At 39.0% G+C, this 21,158-nt stretch overlaps 1 protein-coding gene across 5 annotated transcripts in view; it reads left to right on the forward strand.

Annotated features, from left to right (window-relative positions):
• dbn1 (drebrin 1) overlaps nt 1-21,158 on the forward strand; it is a 99,366-nt gene that overhangs the window by 68,063 nt on the left and 10,145 nt on the right. For all 5 annotated transcript variants that reach the window (XM_034098810.2, XM_034098812.2, XM_034098811.2 and 2 more), the window contains exons 2-10: nt 7,584-7,639; nt 10,241-10,353; nt 12,697-12,771; nt 13,586-13,729; nt 15,496-15,573; nt 17,120-17,271; nt 18,012-18,069; nt 19,389-19,445; nt 19,616-19,730. In XM_034098810.2, the coding sequence (XP_033954701.1) occupies nt 7,584-7,639; nt 10,241-10,353; nt 12,697-12,771; nt 13,586-13,729; nt 15,496-15,573; nt 17,120-17,271; nt 18,012-18,069; nt 19,389-19,445; nt 19,616-19,730 (848 nt within the window). The remainder of the gene's footprint in view (nt 1-7,583; nt 7,640-10,240; nt 10,354-12,696; nt 12,772-13,585; nt 13,730-15,495; nt 15,574-17,119; nt 17,272-18,011; nt 18,070-19,388; nt 19,446-19,615; nt 19,731-21,158) is intronic.

The following is a 21,158-nucleotide window of genomic DNA, read 5'->3' on the forward strand; positions in this document are numbered from 1 at the left end:
ACACACACACACACACACACACACACACACACACACACACACACCACACACACACACACACACACACACACCACACCACACACCACACACACACACACCACACACAGCACACACACACACACACACACCACACACACACACACACACATCCTCCTACAGTAAATAGCAGATTAGAGAGGAAAGCGGTTGTTCCGCCTCCAGTTGAATGCACTTCAGTGATTCTTTTTCACATCAAAGGCAGCGTGGGCATGGCATGCACGTTCTAACACACATGCACAAAAACAGACACACACACACCTGGTTTAAACACATCATGCAAAGTGTGCACTGTGTGTGTGCACACACTGTGCTATAAATGTTATATTTTCCCTAGGTGTAGCAGTTGGGTTGAGTTGATGACAGCTTGTGATTCACATCATTTTCATACTCACTGAAGCCTTCACTGAGCCCCTGTGACCTGCATACATAGATGCATGGGCTATATGTGTGTATGCTTTAAGGCTGCCTCTCTTTATTTATTATTATGTAATATTCCATTTTAAAATATAAAGTACTACACTAGTACCTTAATAGATAATGCAAAATAGAAAAACAATAAAAAAAACTGATTCTAAAGATACGATCATGATCAGAGATGGAATAAGTACAGATGATTTACTTTAGTAAAGTTGCAATAATATAGTATAAAAATACTAGATACAAGTAAAAGTCCTGCATTCAAAATGTACTTGAGTGAAAGTAAAAAAGTATTGGCATCACTAATACCAGAGTACCAAAAGTAAAAATACTCATAATGCAGAATGCGACTTTTAAGCAACATATATATTACATTATTGGAGTTTATTTGAATAACTGTATATACTACTGAGTAGCTTAACATATATAATATATAATAATGTATACGTAGATTTTTATATTGTATTAATTATCTAAATCTGCAATGTAGTTGGTAACTAAATCTGTAAAATAAATGTACTTTTTGTACAACACTTTCCTACAAAATGGTAGTGGAGTTAACGAATAAAGATAATTTGAAAATACAGAAGTAAAGTACAAGTACCCACCCTCTTCCAAAGAGTCTCCATGCACTCCACAACAACACAAACAAGCTTTTTCTGATCTGATGCCAAAATGTGGTCTTTGCCTCCAAAAGCTGTTACACATCACTGTTGAAATATCATTTGTTCAGGCACAAAAACAACCTGATTGGTTTAGTGAAATTATAATTGTGTTAAAGTCATGGTTTGAAGTAGGGGTGGGCGATATGACGATATATATCGTCGTGACGATATTAGGTCTCCACGATATGCTTTTTCAGAGATATCGTCCTATCGTGATAAAAAAAAAAAAAAAAAAATGAAAAAAAAAAATAGAAAAAAAAAATAGCGGGAGGGGAAGAGGCTCTCCGTGCGCGGCGCAGGGGGCTATGACAGCGGACGGAGAGCCTCTTCCCCTCCCGCTCCCCCAGCCTCACCTACTGATTTTAATTTCACCATATATCAAGCCCGATCGATTTCATAATGTCAGCGCACCTCTGCTTGCGTTCAGTCCGAGTTGTTTGACACGCTCCCAAAGTCCCCGCCCCCTTTCTTTGCAGCGAGCAACCATAGGGCAGGCATTTCAGAAAGGGGCTCCTTATGAAAAGACTAGCAAACGGTGGAAAGACATAACTGACGCCGTGGCGTTTTATGTTTGTCCCTTCAGTTATGCTAAAGTCTTTTATTACACTTCAAGTCTACTCTAAAGTTTACATTTTAATTGTTTGGCACTGACTTTTCCTCATTGATGTTTTATGTTTTACTTAGTTATGTTTTACCCTCCTTTTCATGTTTATTGATGTTCACTGCTCACTTGTTCATTCAGGGATTCATTTCTGAAATAAAACCAGCTTGAAATGCTATTTTGGTCAGTTACTCCTTTTTGTTTTAGTTTCTGTTACCTTGTAGGTGCTTGTTCTGTTAAGTAACTTGAAAAATAACCATAATAACCGACATTAAAAAATATGGTGATATATATCGTCTATCGTGATACTGCTTGAAAATATCGTGATAACATATTTTTCAATATCGCCCACCCCTAGTTTGAAGCATGGTTGAAAACAGGATATTAACCACAGTGTAATATTTATTTTATAAAACCAATCAATCCACATAATTGGTCACTCTTTATTAATTAGTTATGACTTCTTCTTTGGCTCCCATTGATAAGGAGTAAAGCGTCCTACAGTTGCTAAATGGCTTTTTGAATTACAGTTAACATTATATTGTTTTGGTGCACTTTATTAAACCCCTTTATTTTGTCTGTAAACATCGACTGTGTTGGATTGGTTAGCTCGTCACTGAAGCGAGGCGGGATGTTAATGGCTGTGTAGGTTGTGCTCAAATTAGATCAAAATCGCTGAGAAGAAATGTATTGTTTTCTGGACAATGCTAAAGGAGAACTTTTCTTGCAAATTCCCTCGCTACCTTTACAAGAAAAGATAACTTGTTAAGGTCATAGTGATAAATAGAAGAGCTCAATGATTGTGACCGCTACCTTTGTGATTATTTGATTAATTGAGTCCTCTTCAATTCTTCAATATTCCTCTAATCTTGCATCCCACTGCCTGCTGTTCGTTCTTCCTTTCCGCCCACTTTTAACCTTCCTGCCTCCTCTCTTCTCTGTCTAATTTTCTGTCTTCCTCTTATCCTTTTATTCTAATTTCCTCTCCTTCTCCATCCATTTTCCCTTTGTGCCATCTCTTCTTTCATTACCTCACTCTCCCTAAATGTCCTCCTCATCCTCATTCTTTTTTGCTCTCGTCTTACTTCCTCTCCTCTTCCTCTTACATACACAGCTGCACGTGCTTACACACACACACACACACACACACACACACACACACACACACACACACACACACACACACACACACACACACACACACACACACACACACACACACCCGCACACACAGCTGTTTATAGGTCATGAGGGCTTTATATGAATAATAAACAACTGTCTGCTTTAAAGAGAATTATTTATAGAGCATCTAGTGAGCAAGTGAGACTCGAACACGCTCCCTCTCTTTCACTCAAACCTTTTTTTTTTTCATCTATCTTTTTTACATGTTCTTATTTCTTGACATACTCTTTTTTGTTTTCTGTCTATAAACAACCCTTAAGCTTTTTACTGATTTTGTGTTGATGCTGCTACTTTATCTGTCAATTATAATAATAGTAGTCACTGTCGTCAGCATAGATATAGATATTTTCCATGTTTGATGGTCAGAGTGCTTCTCATGATTTTTGGTGAGTAACATGACATACATAAATCAGCTTTAGGGCTAGGGCTGCTCAATTAATCGTATTTTAATCGCGATTACGAACATGGCTTGCAACGATTACGAAAACAACGTAATCGAAATAAAATGATTATCTTTTTATTATTATTGTTACTTTTTTTTTTTTTTTTCAGTTGAATTATATTTAAAGTTCAGGGTAATCAACTGTTAAAAACATACTGTTCACATTTTTTTTTCAATAAATGGATGTCTTCAAAGTCAATGAATAATCGCATTTAATAATCACAATTACAATTATTGACCCAAATAATCGAGATTATGATTTTTGCCATAATCGAGCAGCCCTATTTAGGGCCTCTAATTGTTGACTTCATCAATCACAGCTGTAGCATGTTCACATTACAAAATCTGCATATAAACAAATACCATGACCAATATTCAATTTCTTTTTAGCTATATTTTGGACTCCACTAACTCATGAGAAAAATATCCGGCTCTGAATCTGCTAAATGCTTCACTTTGTTCATCAGATGGTAACGTTGCCAGTCTCCCAGTTGGAGCACAGAGTGTGCAGAAGGCTTTTACTGCTTTTGTTATGCTGACAGCAGCTGCCTGTGACCGAAAATGATCAAACTGATGATAGAGAAATGGAGCTGATAGTGGAAAAGGAGATTTTGGTGATGAAATGCGCAGTTTGGCAAGGAGAGCGGGAGAAAAAACACAGAGTGACTCGTCAGAAACAGACAGGGTGGGGGGGGGGGGGATGAGGTCAGCAGAAAATCAGACCTTGGCCAGACTAAAGCTTCAGGCTGAACACACATGAGGTCATCTGGACTGGTAATACCCGCCTCTCACACTACAATGGTGGATGCCACTGTGAGAAACAAATCACGCTGTTAAGATTCCAGTGTTACTCCGAAAAATGTATATACTTGGTATTTTTGTATGCATACTAACAGTGATGTTTGACATGTTACAAACCTTATATTTTCATGTTGTATCATTGCAAAATGGTTCAGTATCACAATTCACATCTGACTTGTCATGTTTCCCCTATGTATTTCATATGGGTAAACTAAGAAACCCTTACTGAATTTGTAGATAATCAGAAAATAGTATATTCCCTTCCAACTGTTCAATTGTAATTGTAAGGTTTGGTATTTTTTATGAAAATAATCTTAAAAGAAAAGTGGTGATCTGATGCACAATGCAGTTCTTGCAGGGTTTTCCCCCAGATTGAGGGTACATTTTTTCCTAAATCCACCCCCATCACCAAGACTTTCTCATTTGTTTTTCTGATGTTTAAAGAAATGCATAATCCAATGCAAATATATAAAGTGCACTCAGACTTAAATGAAACTTAAATCGATATACATGCATGCAATCATTGAGCTTTTGAGCTGATTATGAGTTTGGTGAATAGTTTTTATTGCAGTTTAAAAAATATAATCTTCAATAATCTACAGTGCACTGCTCTCCAGTTGATAATCTCCAGTTGAAACCCTAATAGATTAAAGGGTAATTTCCCTAACCTCAATCCCAGCATGCATTTCATATGGAGAAAAAATCTATTTCAAGCAATGAACTCATTGTCTCCATCCAGACCCAGTATTTAATAACTGGAAGTTCTGACACTTTTAAATCCTCTTTTACTCCACTTCACGTACCAGATGGTCAATCACTTATACCTAAATACACTACCAGTGGTGGAAATTCACTAGCTTGCTTTCTTTCTATACGTTAGTGCACGTTTGCTCAAGTGTTTCCATTTTATGCTACTTTATGCTACACCCAAGTACATTTGGAAGATACATGTTGAACTATTGAGGGGTTATTTTAAGAAAAGAAAAAAAAGATATATGTTAGAAATGATATATTGAATATAGTTGAAGCTGACGAGGTCGAATTTAGACGGATACAAGCTAAAACAAGTTTGACAGTATGGAGCTGAGTTTGAGATGTCCCTTAATGGCCACCATACAGATGATACGCCCTTTAGATTTGGGCCTCAGTACAAAAACTAGTATTGGAGATTTTTTTCCAGCTTTGCAATACATTATGTATATGAATATTATTTCTACAAACCTAGCTTTAGTTGTAATAAATGCATTCTGACCTGCAGGTTAATAGATCCCACATCAGGGTCATCACAGGAAACCGTTTAATCTGCAGATGACAGCTAAACTGTAATCTCCGTCACCTTTATTCTAACCTCAGCCTGGGAGGTCAGGGGTGAATGTGTGTGTGAATGCATATGGGGGTGTGTGGGCATTCATGTCATTTATTTTATATTATGCAGTGAGTACATAGCGCCTGCTATAAACTGTGGCAGTTGGAAAGTTTTTGTCTGGAAAAAAGACATCAGTAGAGAGGACCACAGAGGTCAAACTAAGAGAGACATTTTGTTACAGTGTGTCAGTGTTTGACTTTGTAATGTGTGTGAAGCTTTAGACCGGAAAGTGAGGACATTTAGTCTTGGTTGTAGAATTAGTTTTAGATAGATAGGGCGTGTATTATGTCAATGAATGTCCTCACTAAGTGGTATGAAACTGTTTGTTAAGGATGTGCATTTGTATTATCAAGACAGAGACAGACAGAGTTCCCACAGTCATTAATCAAACTCTGTAATCTGCTTTACACACACACAGTTGAGCAAATAAAACAGCTCTTATGGCGCGTTTCCACTGCAGCGGGTAGCTCGCTTTAAGCGTGCCGAGCCGTGCGGGCCCCGTTTTGGTTGCGTTTCCACTTGGCCTAGTTTTGGCCCGGGGCTACTTTTTCACCTTTTTTCTGGCCCGACTAAATCGTGGTTCTAGGGCCAGGAACAACCAGGCTGAGTCGGGCTGAGTATGCTAAACTAGAGAGAGGATCGCTGGCAAGGGGGCTACAACTACAACAAGATGAACATATTTGACCGTGATTTAATTGTAATACACGTTTCAAAATGATGCCGAAGTAACAACATACTGATACCGGTTAGTAAAAACCATGAATTAATGCTTTGACAAGTCTGCAGACAGACGGCAGGCGAAAAACCCTTTTAAAATGCGTGTTTTCTAAATGTAGCTTGGCTAAGCTAACGTTGTATATGCTCCGACCGTCCACACTCACAGCAACGGCCTATACAGACATAAATAAAGCAGCGACTGTATTCACCATGACACAGGCAGTCTGTGGTTTGTACTTGTTTAACTTTTGTCTAGTTTCTGAACAGATATGAAGAGCTGTGAGCTCTGAGTGCTAAGAGCTAATGGCTGTGTTGTTTTTTGGGGCGCTCATTGAAGATGACGTCACGGCTCCGCCTACACTGTGTTACTATAGTTACTGCCCCAGTTCCTAAACTGTAATGGAAACGCAGCATTAAAGTGAGCCGGGCATAATAAGGCCTAACCAAACCGAGCGAGGGCTGCAGTGGAAACGCGCCATTAGTCTTCCTAAAGAGGGTAACACTTGTGTCTGGTGACGATGGGAGTCACTTGTTCTGTTGACCTCTGTTTTCTTGGCCATCTTCACCAAGAAGCATCTGTTTTGTTTTCTAATGTTTATTAGATATTAGCATGGTTGTGTTGTGAGTACTAGCAGCGCAGTGTTTACAGGAAATGCTAATTCACACATTGCAAATATGAGCCTGAAATACCTTTTGATATACAGTAGAAGAGATGGCTCCTTATAAACAGGAAAGCACTCCACACTCCTGTTCTGTTGCACTCAGAGGGATGCACTTACACTTGTTGTTAACTCCTACCTCTTGGTCATAGATAGTAGTGGTTAAAATGCACTTTGGGCGAAAGTGTCTGCTTACTACATTTGTATTATGTGAAAACAAGAATCTACATGCTATCTGCTCCCTGAGATGTTTCTGGGCACATTGGGGCTTTAGCTAAATGCTAATATTGGCCTCTAACATGCTGATGTTTTGCAGTTATACAATGTACTATGTTGTTTGCTTTAGCATTCTAAATGTACACGCCATACTGTTATTGTGAACATCGTAAACACTATAATCACAAACAAATTGTGTTCTATTGTGAAGTTAGCATATTAGCATGCTAATGTTAGTGCTTGGCTACTGCAATGACGGTTGAATTCAAGTATTGTTGCTTGAAGCATCGCTAAATTGATTATCCATTGTTGGACTAATTCTTTCAGGCCTATTGAAAAATGCATTGCAGTTAAATCAATGAATACATACATATGTTTTAGTCCTTTATAAAAACGCATGCCAAATTATACTGTATTGTTTCTGAAGGGGAAACTTTGTCTTGTTTTTTCACACATCCTCTCCCTCTCTTTCTAACAGGGCCTTGTACACATATGAGGATGAAAGCGATGATTTGAAATTGGCATCATCAGGAGGTACGTTTTAAATGTTTTATCATCAATCCAGTCCATTAGTTTCATCTCTCCCAAATGACACATCTGGCTGTTCTCTTTCTTTGTGTGTCTTCATGAACATGGCTGTGGATAAGCATGTTAACACCATGTGTGGCGCGGCTGTAATTTGCTGCTGCAGACCTGCGGTTGTAACTTTTGATGAGCTCTGCAGGGTCTGCTGCTGCTTTGGGGGAAACGATCTTTGTTCTCCTGATTGTTACTGAGCCATCAGAGCGCGGGGTTCATTACAGCAGTTAATGATGCGCTGCATGATCATTACAGCTTAATGAGACTACTCCATATTTGATAAACACACATACAGCATGAAAGGCTCCTTCTTCTTCCTCCCTTTCATGATATCATTGCATAATGGTATGTCTAAATGAGTAAATAATATACACATGTTCGGGATTTTCCCCACATGTGGAGTTTTCTATTTATGATCTCCGTATTTATTCTTAGCACAAAACCATAGGAGTCTCCTAGCCAGTTGAATCATACTATAATGTTTATATATATAACTTCAATGGAGCTTTGTTTGTAATTAAACAATGTATTTATATCGCTTTGGCACAGCAAATGGCTCCAAAGCCCGTATGTAAGATATGGTTGGTTTGGTCTCGCCTTAGATATATTAAAACATGTGGTAGATGTTATTCAAGAGCTGGACGTGTCTCGTGTGTAAGGGAAACTTCTGTGCAGCAATGCAGTGGGAGTCACCGACTCAGGAAGGAGACACGGGAGAGCAGGAGCTTCGATGTCAAACACTGATGATTTATTTGGAGTTACGGCCGGAGAGTTCACATCACAAGTCACAGCAGTCACGGTCTGACGGCACGGGTGGTTGCCACGTCAATTCTGCAGCGCCTCTCTCTCGTCAGCCCATTGAACTGGTTTCACAGAGTAATCAACATATCTTGATAAGATAGTTTAAACAGTTGGGCACACTGAGTCACTTGCGTCCGTCACTTATGGCCTCGAGGATGTCATACCTTGGAGTCCACAAACAACAAAGAAGGAAGTGTCCCAGTGCACCCACAACAACAGACCATCTGTGACCTAGTGTCGCCCGGTCACAGAATGGGAACAATAACATTATGGCTGAAGCAGCCTATGTCCTAGGAGATAAACAGACGTCAGGGTTGGTCCTGTACGTCATATCTAGGAGTCTAGGACAATTATTTCCCTAACATCGTGGTTTTACTTAATGCACTTTTGATTAAAAGCACAGCTTATTCTGTGAGTCTCATGCAATCATCAACGCAGATTCCTGAATATGAACTGATCACATGAGAGGAATAAACTGTGCTACTACAGTGAAGTGTCTGCATCACTAATGCTAGAGAGCTGCAGGATAAAGAGGCACTTCTGCCAGCTGCGGCCTCAGTTCGCCTCGTGTGAATATTTCAGAGGAAACGCACCGGTTTATCCGCGCTGTAAACCTCAGAGGAAATCTATCTGCCTCCTCAGATCAGAGGAGACCAGAGTCATGTTTGTGTGTTTGTATGTGTGCTCTGACAGCTACACAGATAGATACAGGGATCAGGATCATACTCTGAGGCAAACAACTAGCAGCCTGCAACACGATGCTCCTCTGCAGACAGTGGGGGGAAATGTATTTAGATCCTCTCCTTTAGTGAAAGTAGCAATCCAAATATGTAAAACACATTATTCACAATATAAGTGAAGGTCAAGCATTCAACATACTACCTTAGGTCAGGAGTTTTCACAGAAGAATGTAAAAGTATGGCCTCTGTCTAAGTCAAATGATTGAATAATATCATTTATATAGGATAACTCGTATAAAAACAGTTTAATATGGGTGTAATAGGGATGTAATAACAGTGTAATATGGGTATAGTAACAGTGTAATTAAGATGTTATATGGATGTTATTACATGGGTGTAATATGGGTCTTATGACAGTGGTGTAATAAAGGTGTGATAGGGTGTATTAATGTGTAGTATGGGTGAATTGAATTGATTTATTTAAAACAAGGGACTGTGTACATTAATCAACATATTAAAAACATGTAAAAGTACTCGAATTAGCCAAAAGGCTAGTTTTTACCGATAGTCCCTTTGCCAGATGGTGATAGGCATCCTAAAAGCAAGAATTAAAATACCACAACATTGTTATACCAAACAATAAATAAATAGACGACATCACTGATGTGTAATGTCGAAAAAAGCTAACAACTAATTTGATATGTGTATTTATATTTGATTGCCCATTTAATGGTTAAGTATGGGTAAGTCAAGTTTATTTATATACTGTAGGAACTTTAAACACAAGGCAATTCAAAGTGCTTTACAAAAATGAAAAACATTAAGGGCATTAGGAAATAGTGCAGCGGAATAACATTATTAAATGGTATTTTAAAAACAGTAATTAAAATGCAAAGAGAATAAAATAAACATAAAGCTAATGTAGAATAATACAGGTATAAAACACATGAATAAAAGTTGCAGTGCAGTGTGAGATATTAATAGTTGAATTAAAAGCAGGTGCATAAATAAAATTCCTCATGCATTATGAAACCTAGTAGTGCAGGACTGATGCCGTTTGTGCTCTGTTCTGCAGGAGGCGGGCTGGCAGGGATCACGCTGACCTTCGACAGCGCCCGGGTGATGTACGGCTTCTGCAGCCTGAAGGAGCCCGCCGCCGCCTTGCCACGATACATCCTCATCAACTGGGTGAGTCCCGGGTCGGGGGGGGGGAGTGATGCAACGCCAGACACCTCAGGCCACACACACACACACACACACACACACACACACACACACACACACACACACACACACACACACACACACACACACACACACACACACACACACACACACACACACACACACACACACACACACACACACCAGAATGTCATATTAGAGGCAAATATTGGAGTCATTAAGGATCACGGCATGTTTTTAATTACCTGTTTTTCTTTAGAAACACCATGTCAACGACGGGTATGAACTAAATCCAGATTGTCTTTACTACATCGAAACTCATTAGATTACTCTTTTTACCCAACTGTTTTTAGTAGTATTAGTTGTAGTAGTACAGTGTCATCTAATGCAATCTATTACAACATTTATTTTGTATTGATGCCTATAATTATTAGGTTTTTTGTTGCCACCGTCAGAGAGGTCTTTATTCTTTGATATGTTTTAGCAGTAAGGTCATAGTTAGTGATGGTGTTGTATTGGTCTGCATTATAGTCAGAGGTGATTCAATGTTACTGTAACCCCAGTGTTTATTATTGTGAAGAATATATTTAGTTTACAACATATTTGTCATCATATAGCTGCTGTTTTTATGTGTTTTTTAGGATCCCTGCTCTCCTGCTGTTTCTGATGATTTTGAGTTTTTACTGATCAATATAGAGGGTCTCAGGTCAGAGGGTCATATGTTATAAAGACTGTAAAGCCACAAAGTGTGATATTTGTATCTTGATAAAACGAATTGACATGGCTGTACACTTGTTAAGTCTTGACCCTGCAAAACAACAGGTGCCGGTGATTTTGTTACAACTTGTTGAGGCTGTATTTCCTAAGGGGATTTGTTTGCATCATACGGTTAATTCAGCATGGGTCAAAGATGACTCACACTTCTCTCTGATCGGAAATTAAATTTGTGCATCCGTGATGAAGTTAAGTGTCCACTTCAACCACGGAGCACTTTCTATTTGTAACACACTTTAACCACAAGTTGAACATTATTATTCACTGATCTGTGTGGTCGTTAGCAGCATAGCAAAAAGCTGTGGTGATGAGACTGTGTGGTTCAGGGGAATCAAACTTTAATATATTCTAAGTGAAAAACAAGCTGGAAATTAGTTGACCCTGTAATAGTAATAGCAATGTTTTTATTAAAATTAATAGTAGTAATTTCTTTATCTCCAGCCACCCAAGTATCCTATAATTTACGATTTTATACTACAATTTTGCAACGTTAACGTCCTAATTAGCTTTACTGGCTAGCATACTTGCCAACCTTGAGACCTCAGAAATCGGGAGAATATCCAGAGCCACCGCGGGGGGAGGTGTTAGTGGATCGCCGGAGCTGTATTATATCAACATTAACATGCATTGTAGTTGTAAGTGCACTGCCCAAGGATGTTGCACCACCCTTGATGGGGCATATGTGTGGGCTGGACGCTCCTAAAGAGACGTGCTACCATGGAAACCAAACAATGGTGTAGCTGTATCAAAGTCCGAGTGGATACAGTCCTGAGTCAATCTGATTTTGTCAGAAATCAAGAGAAATGCGGGAGAAATATGACCCCGGGAGGAAACCGGGAGAGGGCTATGAAATCGGGAGTCTCCCGCGAAAATCGGGAGGGTTGGCAAGTATGCTGGCAAGACTTGAAAATTGATGTGCTGTTTCTGATGTTTTTTACTGATAGAATATTGTATTTCCTATTCGCATGATTTGTTGCTGCACTTACATTCTCTAAAGAGCTGCAACAAACCGCGTAAAGGTGGACATTTTCACTTTTCAAATGCAGCAGACAATACACCGTTAGATATCACAGTACCAGAATGTCTTAAAAACCAGGCAAGCACAATCACGCTACTTCTCTTGCTTTCTCCTCTTCTATCAGACACACCCACAGATGGATAAAGTGGTTAAATGTTGCTATTGAGAGATAAATTGCCATCAATTCACAGGAAATGAAGCCGTTTCTCTCTCTCTGCAATTATTGCTCGCTGCATTTGTATTGAATTGGTCTGAATGAGCCATGATTACTGAATTACATCCAGCCTATTATAATAATAAACTGTTTCATTAAGTGAACATGACCAAAGCTGAACTAAAGGCTCTAATGTACCATGTACAGCGACCTTGGGTCCCTTGAAAGGCGCTATATAAATATCATTTATTATTATTAATGACAACAGGATAAAGAGAAAGAATGTCCTTTAAACACTTGGCAGACAAAGAGGCAATGAAACTCGTCACTGTGATGGTACCGGTGCTGTTGAACTTCTTTTGCATTTTCTTAAGGTCATGCTCTCTCTTTACATTTTAAGGTCGGAGATGACGTGGCGGATGCCAGGAAGTGTGCCTGTGCCAGCCACGTGGCCACCATCGCAAACTTCTTACAGGTGAGATCCTGACGTTTTTTAAAGTAATCTGCTTTAGCATTTATTTTATTATCACATAAAGAATGTTTATATACCTTTTTTTTTTTTTTAAATCAACGCTCTACAGCACAGTAAATCTGTGGGAGGATGTAATTAGCGTGTGTGTGTGTGTGTGTGTGTGTGTGTGTGTGTGTGTGTCATTATTTTAAGTGGCAGGCAGTTCTTGCTCCCACACAGCCTCGACTTAAAATGGGGCTTTTTCTAGGATAGTACATGCACCCAGCTGTATTTACTGACACTTCTATACACTACTTTATTGTGCCATATGATTGAACAATACATAATAAAACACATTAGTTCATATTAAATGTATGAAAAATGTAATGTGCTAAAATCAAGTAAGCCATTTGCATTAAATAAGACCAAGACATGAAATTCAAGTTTATTAGTTAATTTAATGGCCTAAGTAAAATGACCATAATTAGATCAAAGCACTGAATGAAAAACATGTATATAATACTGTTGTAACATAAAAATGTATCTAAAAATACAATATAAATGAATAATTATCAACACAAAAGTATAAGACATTCAGAGAGGTGAGGGAAGATTTAAGATCTAAGTGTCCAATTAGATGTTTACAATGTGTTCACTTTGCTATGCCTTATTATAATACCTCATACTAGGCCACCACTTCCTTAAATAGATTTCGATGTTATTATCCTTGTGTATTCTCATGTTTCTCTCTTTTTCTGTTTCTGCTAAAACACCTGAATCTCAATAATAAAGGTCCATCTTATCTTACTCATGAATGAAATGTGATCTCTCTGTCCAGGGGGTGGAGTTGACTGTGAACGCCAGCAGTCTGGAGGACATCGAGCCGTCGGCCATCGGGCAGAGGCTGACCAATGGGACGGCGGTGGTGGCGAGTCCCGTCCTGAGCCGCCTGAAGACCCGAGAGGAGGACAACAAAGACGTGGTATGGAGAGGGAAGACTCACAAACATAGGAAGTTATTAGTAAACACTTCGAAATTCAAAGTGCTAAACCAAAAATGTGAAGAATTATTAAATAATCTTTGCTTCAAATGGCAACTTGGAGATATCTGTATTCAATATTTTCACCAAATGATTACGCCCTTGCCCTATTAAGTTCAGTAGGTTTAGCATTGTAACAGATACATTTTTTTTCTTTACTGCATTATATTTATTCTAACCTATTGTTCCCAAGTTATGCAAAACCATTCAATCACCACCATCAAATTAAACAACACATTTCACCCAAATACTACCTAATAGGGCTGTGCGATTATGGCAAAAATCATAATCACGATTATTTGGGTCAATAATTGATATCACGATTATTTTGACGATTATTCATTGAACTTTAAAACAAATAATATTTTACCAATAAACAAGATCAACAAATATGTTGGAGCGCACTTCCAAAACCATACTAAACATATATTATTAATATGATAAATAAAAATAAATTAGACCAAAATAAATTAAATCAAATATGTTGCAGTGCACTGTCACAACCTACTGAAAACCCCTTAACATATAGCCAACATGTTGGTAAAACATATTCATTATTCCACTCAGTTAAACGTTGAAGGCTGGCCAACCGTCATGGTCCAGAAGTAACAGGAAATAAATGTTGAACTACAATTTAAGACCAAATAAAAATGTTTAGGCCACCATGGCAAATGCTGGTAGGGCTGCTCATGTCATCTCTTAAAGATTTTTTGCAAGTAACACCAGCCTGTTTACATGTTCTGGTTTCAGAGATGAGCGCAGGCAGGTGACAAGCCACCTGTACTGAAGACCCTCAGCCACGCCCCGACACATGGGGTGACGCCGGCCAATCACAAAGCTTTGATGCGTTCAAGTGCATTATTCTGGCACAGGAAGATTATGTTACAGGACATTAACGATAAAACAGAATATTGTTGTTCTATTTTTAGACACATCTCGCGATCGACTGGTTGGGCACCCCTGGGCTAGACCATAGGTCTGTTGTGGTAGCAAAGTAGTCAGCTGAAGCCACATCTCTCTCAACTTCCCCACGGCATTTGTCATATAGTGCAGGCAGCGCAGACCTGCTGAAATAATACCGAAACGGCATCGCGTAATGCTTGTCCAACGTGTTGACAAGTTGCTTGAAGCCCTGGTTGCTAACAGTGCTAACTGGGCACATATCTTTAGCGATGTGAAATTTAATGACAAAGTACTTGCAAATAGTGGAAATAGTTTTACCCTTCTTTGTTGCTGCTCTTGTTCTGACATCTTCGCTCGCGCTGAACACTCACAACACATGTCACTCCCACGTGGCCGAGTGGGCTTTTAGGGAGGGGCGAACGCGCACCCAGCAAAATAATCGTATTTTGTCAATTATGCTGTTTTCATAATCGTCGCAAGCCATAATCGTAATCGCGATTAAAATACGATTGATTGCACAGCCCTACTACCTAACATATTGAATGTGTTTGCATACTTTGGGATCCTCAATGAAATGTTAAATGTTGTGCAACAGACAGAAAAGAGATCAACTAGAGCAAGGTGTATTTGTACCTAATGACGCAGCGAGCTGATTTATGGAATGAAGCGTTAATTTAAAAGCAGACAGTTCATGCTGAGCAATTCATATAGATATAGAAATTGACATACTTCAGCGTTGACACACACTGTTCCCCTGCTGTGATTTCTGAAACTGATCCTCTGTCTTCACGTCCCCCCCGACGCAGGGCACAGTGTACGAGAAGACTAATGCAGAGGTGGAGATGAAGAAGATCAATAGGGAGGAGTTCTGGGAGCAAGCCAAGGTAAGTGTGCAAGAGGAAAGAAGCAGGAAGTGACACGTGAATATTGAGATGGATTCAAGATGGAAGAAGAAGAGGAAAGATGGAGGGAAGGGAATAAAGCATGGGGAGACAAGGGGAGTGACTAGAAAATGATTCATTGGGGGAAAAAGCTAAAGTGAAAAAAATATTAAAATAATTTCTATCAGTTGTGAAAATTGCACTCACTTTATTTAGAGGTCAAACTAAGGGTGTTGGTAATAATCTTACATCATTTCACAAGAAAACCTATGTGCACTCGGCTTTAGTACAAATCCAAAGGCCTATATACTGATGGATGTGAATAACTGACGGTTTGCTTTTTCATTTTGCCCATCAACCCTAATCTCTGTAAAGTAACTAAATACAATAAATACATGTAGTTGAGTAAAAGTAGACTATTTAACTCTGAATTGTAGTGTTGTACTATGCTACTTTGTTTTATGCTACTTTGTACTTTTAGTACAAAGTAGCATAAAAGGGAAATACTCAAGTAAAGTATAAGTCTCTCAAAATTGTACTTAAGTACATTACCTGAGTAGTTGTACTTAGTTACTTCCCACCTCTGGTTAGCATTGATTATTGAAGAAGAAAACTTCTGATATCACTCTCATGAAGAGGAGAGTGGTATCCGTTTTCTTCGTCTCACTCTTCCATAAAGCCGATGACTGTGTTGGGAGTATCGTAGAAGTGAAGAACAGTCAAACACTGCTACGTCCTCCAGCTGTGCTGCCTTCAGCATGTTCAGACTAAATATGAAAGGACAGCGTTGTTGTTGGGCTGCAGGGCGTTTCCTGCATCTGAACTTCACAGCGTCAGAAAGTGTACATATCAAACACATAGGTCCAGCACCACAACTAAAGTAATCAAATACCAAATTCTGAACATTTTTGCTGTTGACAAAACAAGACACCTAGATTAGATTATTTGATTCAACTTTATTGTCAAAGCACAGAGTACAGCGAAATGCAGCTTGCGTCCAACCAGGAAGTGCAAAGAGCGTGAGTTTTCAATGAACTCACATAACAGAACAATGCTGTATTTATTTGTATACGGTGCATATTTAGAAGACTACGCATATAAGGTGCGGGGTTTAGGCATATATAGTTAAATATAGATTTAATAAATTGTAAATAAAGACATCAACAGACTAGATTGGCTTAACGAGACCACTAATATCGAGTGGGACCCCTCAAAAACACGCCTGTTTGCTACCCTGGCTCCTAAATGGTGGAATGAGATCGCAATTGATATCAGGGCAGCAAAAAATCTGCATAACTTCCATCGCAAATTGAAAACCCATCTGTTTGGTTTGTACCTTGGTAATTAGATTCTAAAATAAAAGCATTGAAATGAATTCAGGCCTTGCAACTAATTCACCAGCACTTCCAACAGTATGCCTTGCTTGAAGTGAATACATCTCTCTTTGTGGTTCGGAGTTTGAATCTTGCACTTATTGTAAGTTGCTTTGTATAAAAGCATCAGCCAAATCAAATGTAAAGTCATCTCCTTGTCTGTGTTTGCTCTCCAGCGCGATGAGGAGGTGAGGAAGGAGGAGGAGAAGAAGAAGGTAGCAGAGGAGAGGCAGCGTTTTGACGAGGAGCGAATGGAGCTGGAGAGGAAAGAGCAGGAGAGCCGAGAGCTGAGATACCGTGAGAGGGAGCAGCAGATCGAGGAGCACCGGTGAGGAACACAACTACTCTCCCTGAGAACATCTATTTCAGGAGTGACACTGCATAGGACAAGTGCTACTTCATTTAACAATTTGCAAATGGCTCAATAACGGTTGTGTGTGGTAATTTGTTTAAAAAAGTCCTGCAGAATTTTCGCTTTTTACAACCTAATACTTCTACTCTACTACATTTTCGAGGCCAATTGTGTACATATTACTCCACTTTATTTATTTTACAGATTGATTGACTTGCTACTTTTCAAATTCAGATTATTGCACAGGGAAAATGTTTTCAAATATGATTATTTGGTATAGATTTAACCATCCAACATTATAATTTGGTCACTAAAACCATGAGACAGAAATTCTAAATAATATTTCACAGTTCCAGCTTCTTAAATGTGAAGATTTGCTGCTTTGCTTTCAAATATTTGATGAATCACTTATCATTATTGATGCAGTACTTTGACATGAACATTTGTATATTTACTGTGTGGAATTAGTATTTTTACTGAAGTAAATAATCTGAATTCTTTTTCCACCACAGTCCTGCAGAAGTCTTGCATGCTCATAAAAAAAATATGCAAAAGGACTTTAAATTGTTTTAAAAATCACGTTTAGCACCATAAAGCTTCCCAGATTGATCGTAGGGAAACAAGACCCTGGTTCTGGTATTTAAATATCGGGTAATTTCGAGGTGTCAGGAGAGTGTAAAGTATTTTCTAATCTGTGTGTTTTTATCTGAGAACAGGAAGAAGCTGCTGGAGGAGGAAGAGGCCAAAGAGAGGTTGCAGAGCCAGGCAGCCATGGTACGTTCCTGTGTCTTTACATCTGGGACAAAAACTGCAATCAATATCAGACAAAGTCAGTGTTGAAAAAACTGTATAATTGTGACATTACAGGATATCTTGCTCATCCAACTTTTTTACAGTAATATACCCTTCTGTTTTACCACACGACTGCATTTACTTTATCCTGAGCTTATTCACACTTTGCCCATCAGAGCATCACTTCCTCTCCAAAAAGAACCATTGTACACACTTCTGGTTCTAATCACTCTGCGACACAAACATGTAATCTTTTCGTCAGACAGTGGGTTTGTTTGATTATACTCTGACAGTGAGTGTGTGTGGTTTATTTTCCTCATCTTGCATCAGCTGCTTGCTGGCTTGTTGCACAGCTCTGATATTCTTGCACTAATGTACATTTCCCCAAGAAATTGAAGTGGCTGTTATTTTGTATATATTGATTGTTGTGCTTTTATTTATGTCTTAATGTGTGCATATGTATACATGTGTCTGTTTGTGTATATATAGGCAGGGGTGCACATAACTGGTACGCAGGTACGGCAAACATCTGAAATGCGTACCGTCAATTGTCTCACTAAGCGTTTTTGCGTACCGGCGGACTTGTGAAGCATTTCCAGAAGGCGCGTCGATCGCTGGACGACAAAGCCGGTCGCCGTGTGCACAGACGGGCTGCTGTTAACGTCGGTGTGTGCAACGGAATTGTGCCACAACTTCCGGCGCGAGTTCCACACGCGTGCTCCACTAGCGCCCACCCCCACCCCTCCCATCGACATTCGAGAAACAGAGGGGCTGAACACATAACTTTGCACAGGCAGCCCTGAGTACCAAACATTGTCTCCTGGTACTCATTTGAGTAACTCACTGAGAAAGTTATGTGCACCCCTGTATATAGGTATATACATATTTTTATATATTTTTATATATATTTGTTTTTTTTTGTATTCGGGATTGTGGGAAACGGTATTTCGATCTCTCTGTCTGTACACACAAACTGAAAGATTGACAATAAAGTTGACCTTGACTTTGAAAAAAAAAAGAAGGAAACAATATATATTTTGGCTAATCATATGAACATCTTAATATCTGTCCTTGTGTTGAGTTCATGGACCGTGGGAACTTTAGGCTTTGTAACTTATGGAAGAGGGGAAGAAAGCAGCAGGGGTCAGGCAGTTTTCAGGCAGCACTATCAGACCTTTTTTATCAAACCAAAAATGCAGCTACAATACAGGAAGCTCATCTGCTCATTACAGGCAACAACTGCAATGACAGCTTTCCTAGATTGTTCTTGAAACCTTCATGTGTGTTCCTCTTCTCTGCAGGCAGCAAAAGCGAGCCTCGATGACCTCAACCTGGACAAGAAGGAGACTGAGGCGGAGGTGAGTCAAAAGTGGCTCTTTCATTTTGTGGAGTAACTTTACCCTTATTTGAAAATTCTGAGTAAAGATATTGAACTTTCCTGCAGGATTTGGCTTGACATCAATGGAACAGGGAACACTGTAGTCCAGATTGCTGAATATTGTGTGTATCATATAATGTGTGTTTCCAGGAGGCAAAGGCCATCATCGCTCAGCGCTCGGGAAACCCTCGGGAGTTTTTCAAGCAGAAGGAGAGAGCCATGACCATCAGCGTCGACACCTCACCCGTCTCCGTCCACAGGAGCGGTAAGCACCAAAACTCACCTAACAAATGATCTCCTAGGTTCAATCTATTTTGGTTTAAACTGGAACAATAAAAACATTTGCAGTATTACCAGAATCCAATATTGTTCAATGGTTAAACGGGGGTGAACGAGTCGAAAGGGAAAAGAAGGGAAACTAACTGTACTCTATAAGTCTTGGGCTGTTATCCATTATGCTGTATTAAATATTATTGTGAAACCAGCCGAAAACAACAATGATCAACTTTTTTAAAACCTTAAAAGAATGAAAGATGTGCTTATATCTCTTATATATTATAACGTTTTTTTAATATGCCAGTCTAATGAAAATAATCTTTTCTGTAAGGGTTTTTTAAGACAAGATTATTATTTTTCTACTCTTAAATTTAGACGGTAAGATACGTAAACGCCTGCCTACAAGATCACGTATTCATTTATTCAAATACTGTCGTACAGTTATGTAAAAATGTACTTGACTATTTCCATTTAATGCTAATTTATACTTTTAATCCACTTAAGAGGGATTCTTTTTACTTTGTACTACATTAGTTTGATAACACACCTGAAGGGGGAGGCAGTGGGTGTGAGGGTTCATGACGTTTGGATTATCACATGTCAAAATCACCTCAGCTGCGACTTCCTTCCGATATTACATTTCATTTCGCTGACGCTTTTATCCAAAGGGACTTATAATGACCAATTACAGGAGTAACTAAGGACTAAGTGCCTTACTCAAGGGCACACTAGCGGTGGTGTTCCTGGCAGGATTTGAACTCACAACCTTCCGATCTTCAGCCCATCCATTAGACCACCACTATCCCATCCGGCCAGACCTTTACTTTTATTTTAAGATATGCACATTTGCCACAAAAAAGGTTTGAAAGAAAAACTAATGACAAGGAGGAAAGAGTTTAAATGTAACATGTGGTATCCCAACATTGAAGAGACGAGTTTAAATCCATCATCTCTTCTCACAGTTTGATGGATGCTGTTGTTGAGCCTTGTGACACACTTGAACTTCTTTAATGTGATTTGACTTTTGAGTTAATTTGTTCCATGTGGTTTGCGTGCAGCTTTAGTGTTTGCATGACCCTGCTTCAAACAGAGACAACATCTCAGTGGCAACGATGTCATTTCACTTTTATGATATTATATATATTGCCCACGCTTTTACAGTTTCATATGCAAGGGCATATTCCTCATAAATGTATTTTAAGGTAAATAACAATACAATAATTGTAGTTGTAATTAGATGTTTTAATACGCCCACTTCTTCCTGATTTGTGGAGGCTTTGGTCTACTTTCTTCCCATTTTTGCGGGGGGATAAATACAATTACATTTGTTTTTTGAGTCATAGTTAATATGTTAGATCTGATGTTCAATCGAAGATAAGATGGTAAAAGCCCAAGAACACCTATATATATTGTTCAG

Source organism: Pseudochaenichthys georgianus, chromosome 14, assembly GCF_902827115.2.
Source record: "Pseudochaenichthys georgianus chromosome 14, fPseGeo1.2, whole genome shotgun sequence".
Classification (NCBI taxonomy): domain Eukaryota; kingdom Metazoa; phylum Chordata; class Actinopteri; order Perciformes; family Channichthyidae; genus Pseudochaenichthys; species Pseudochaenichthys georgianus.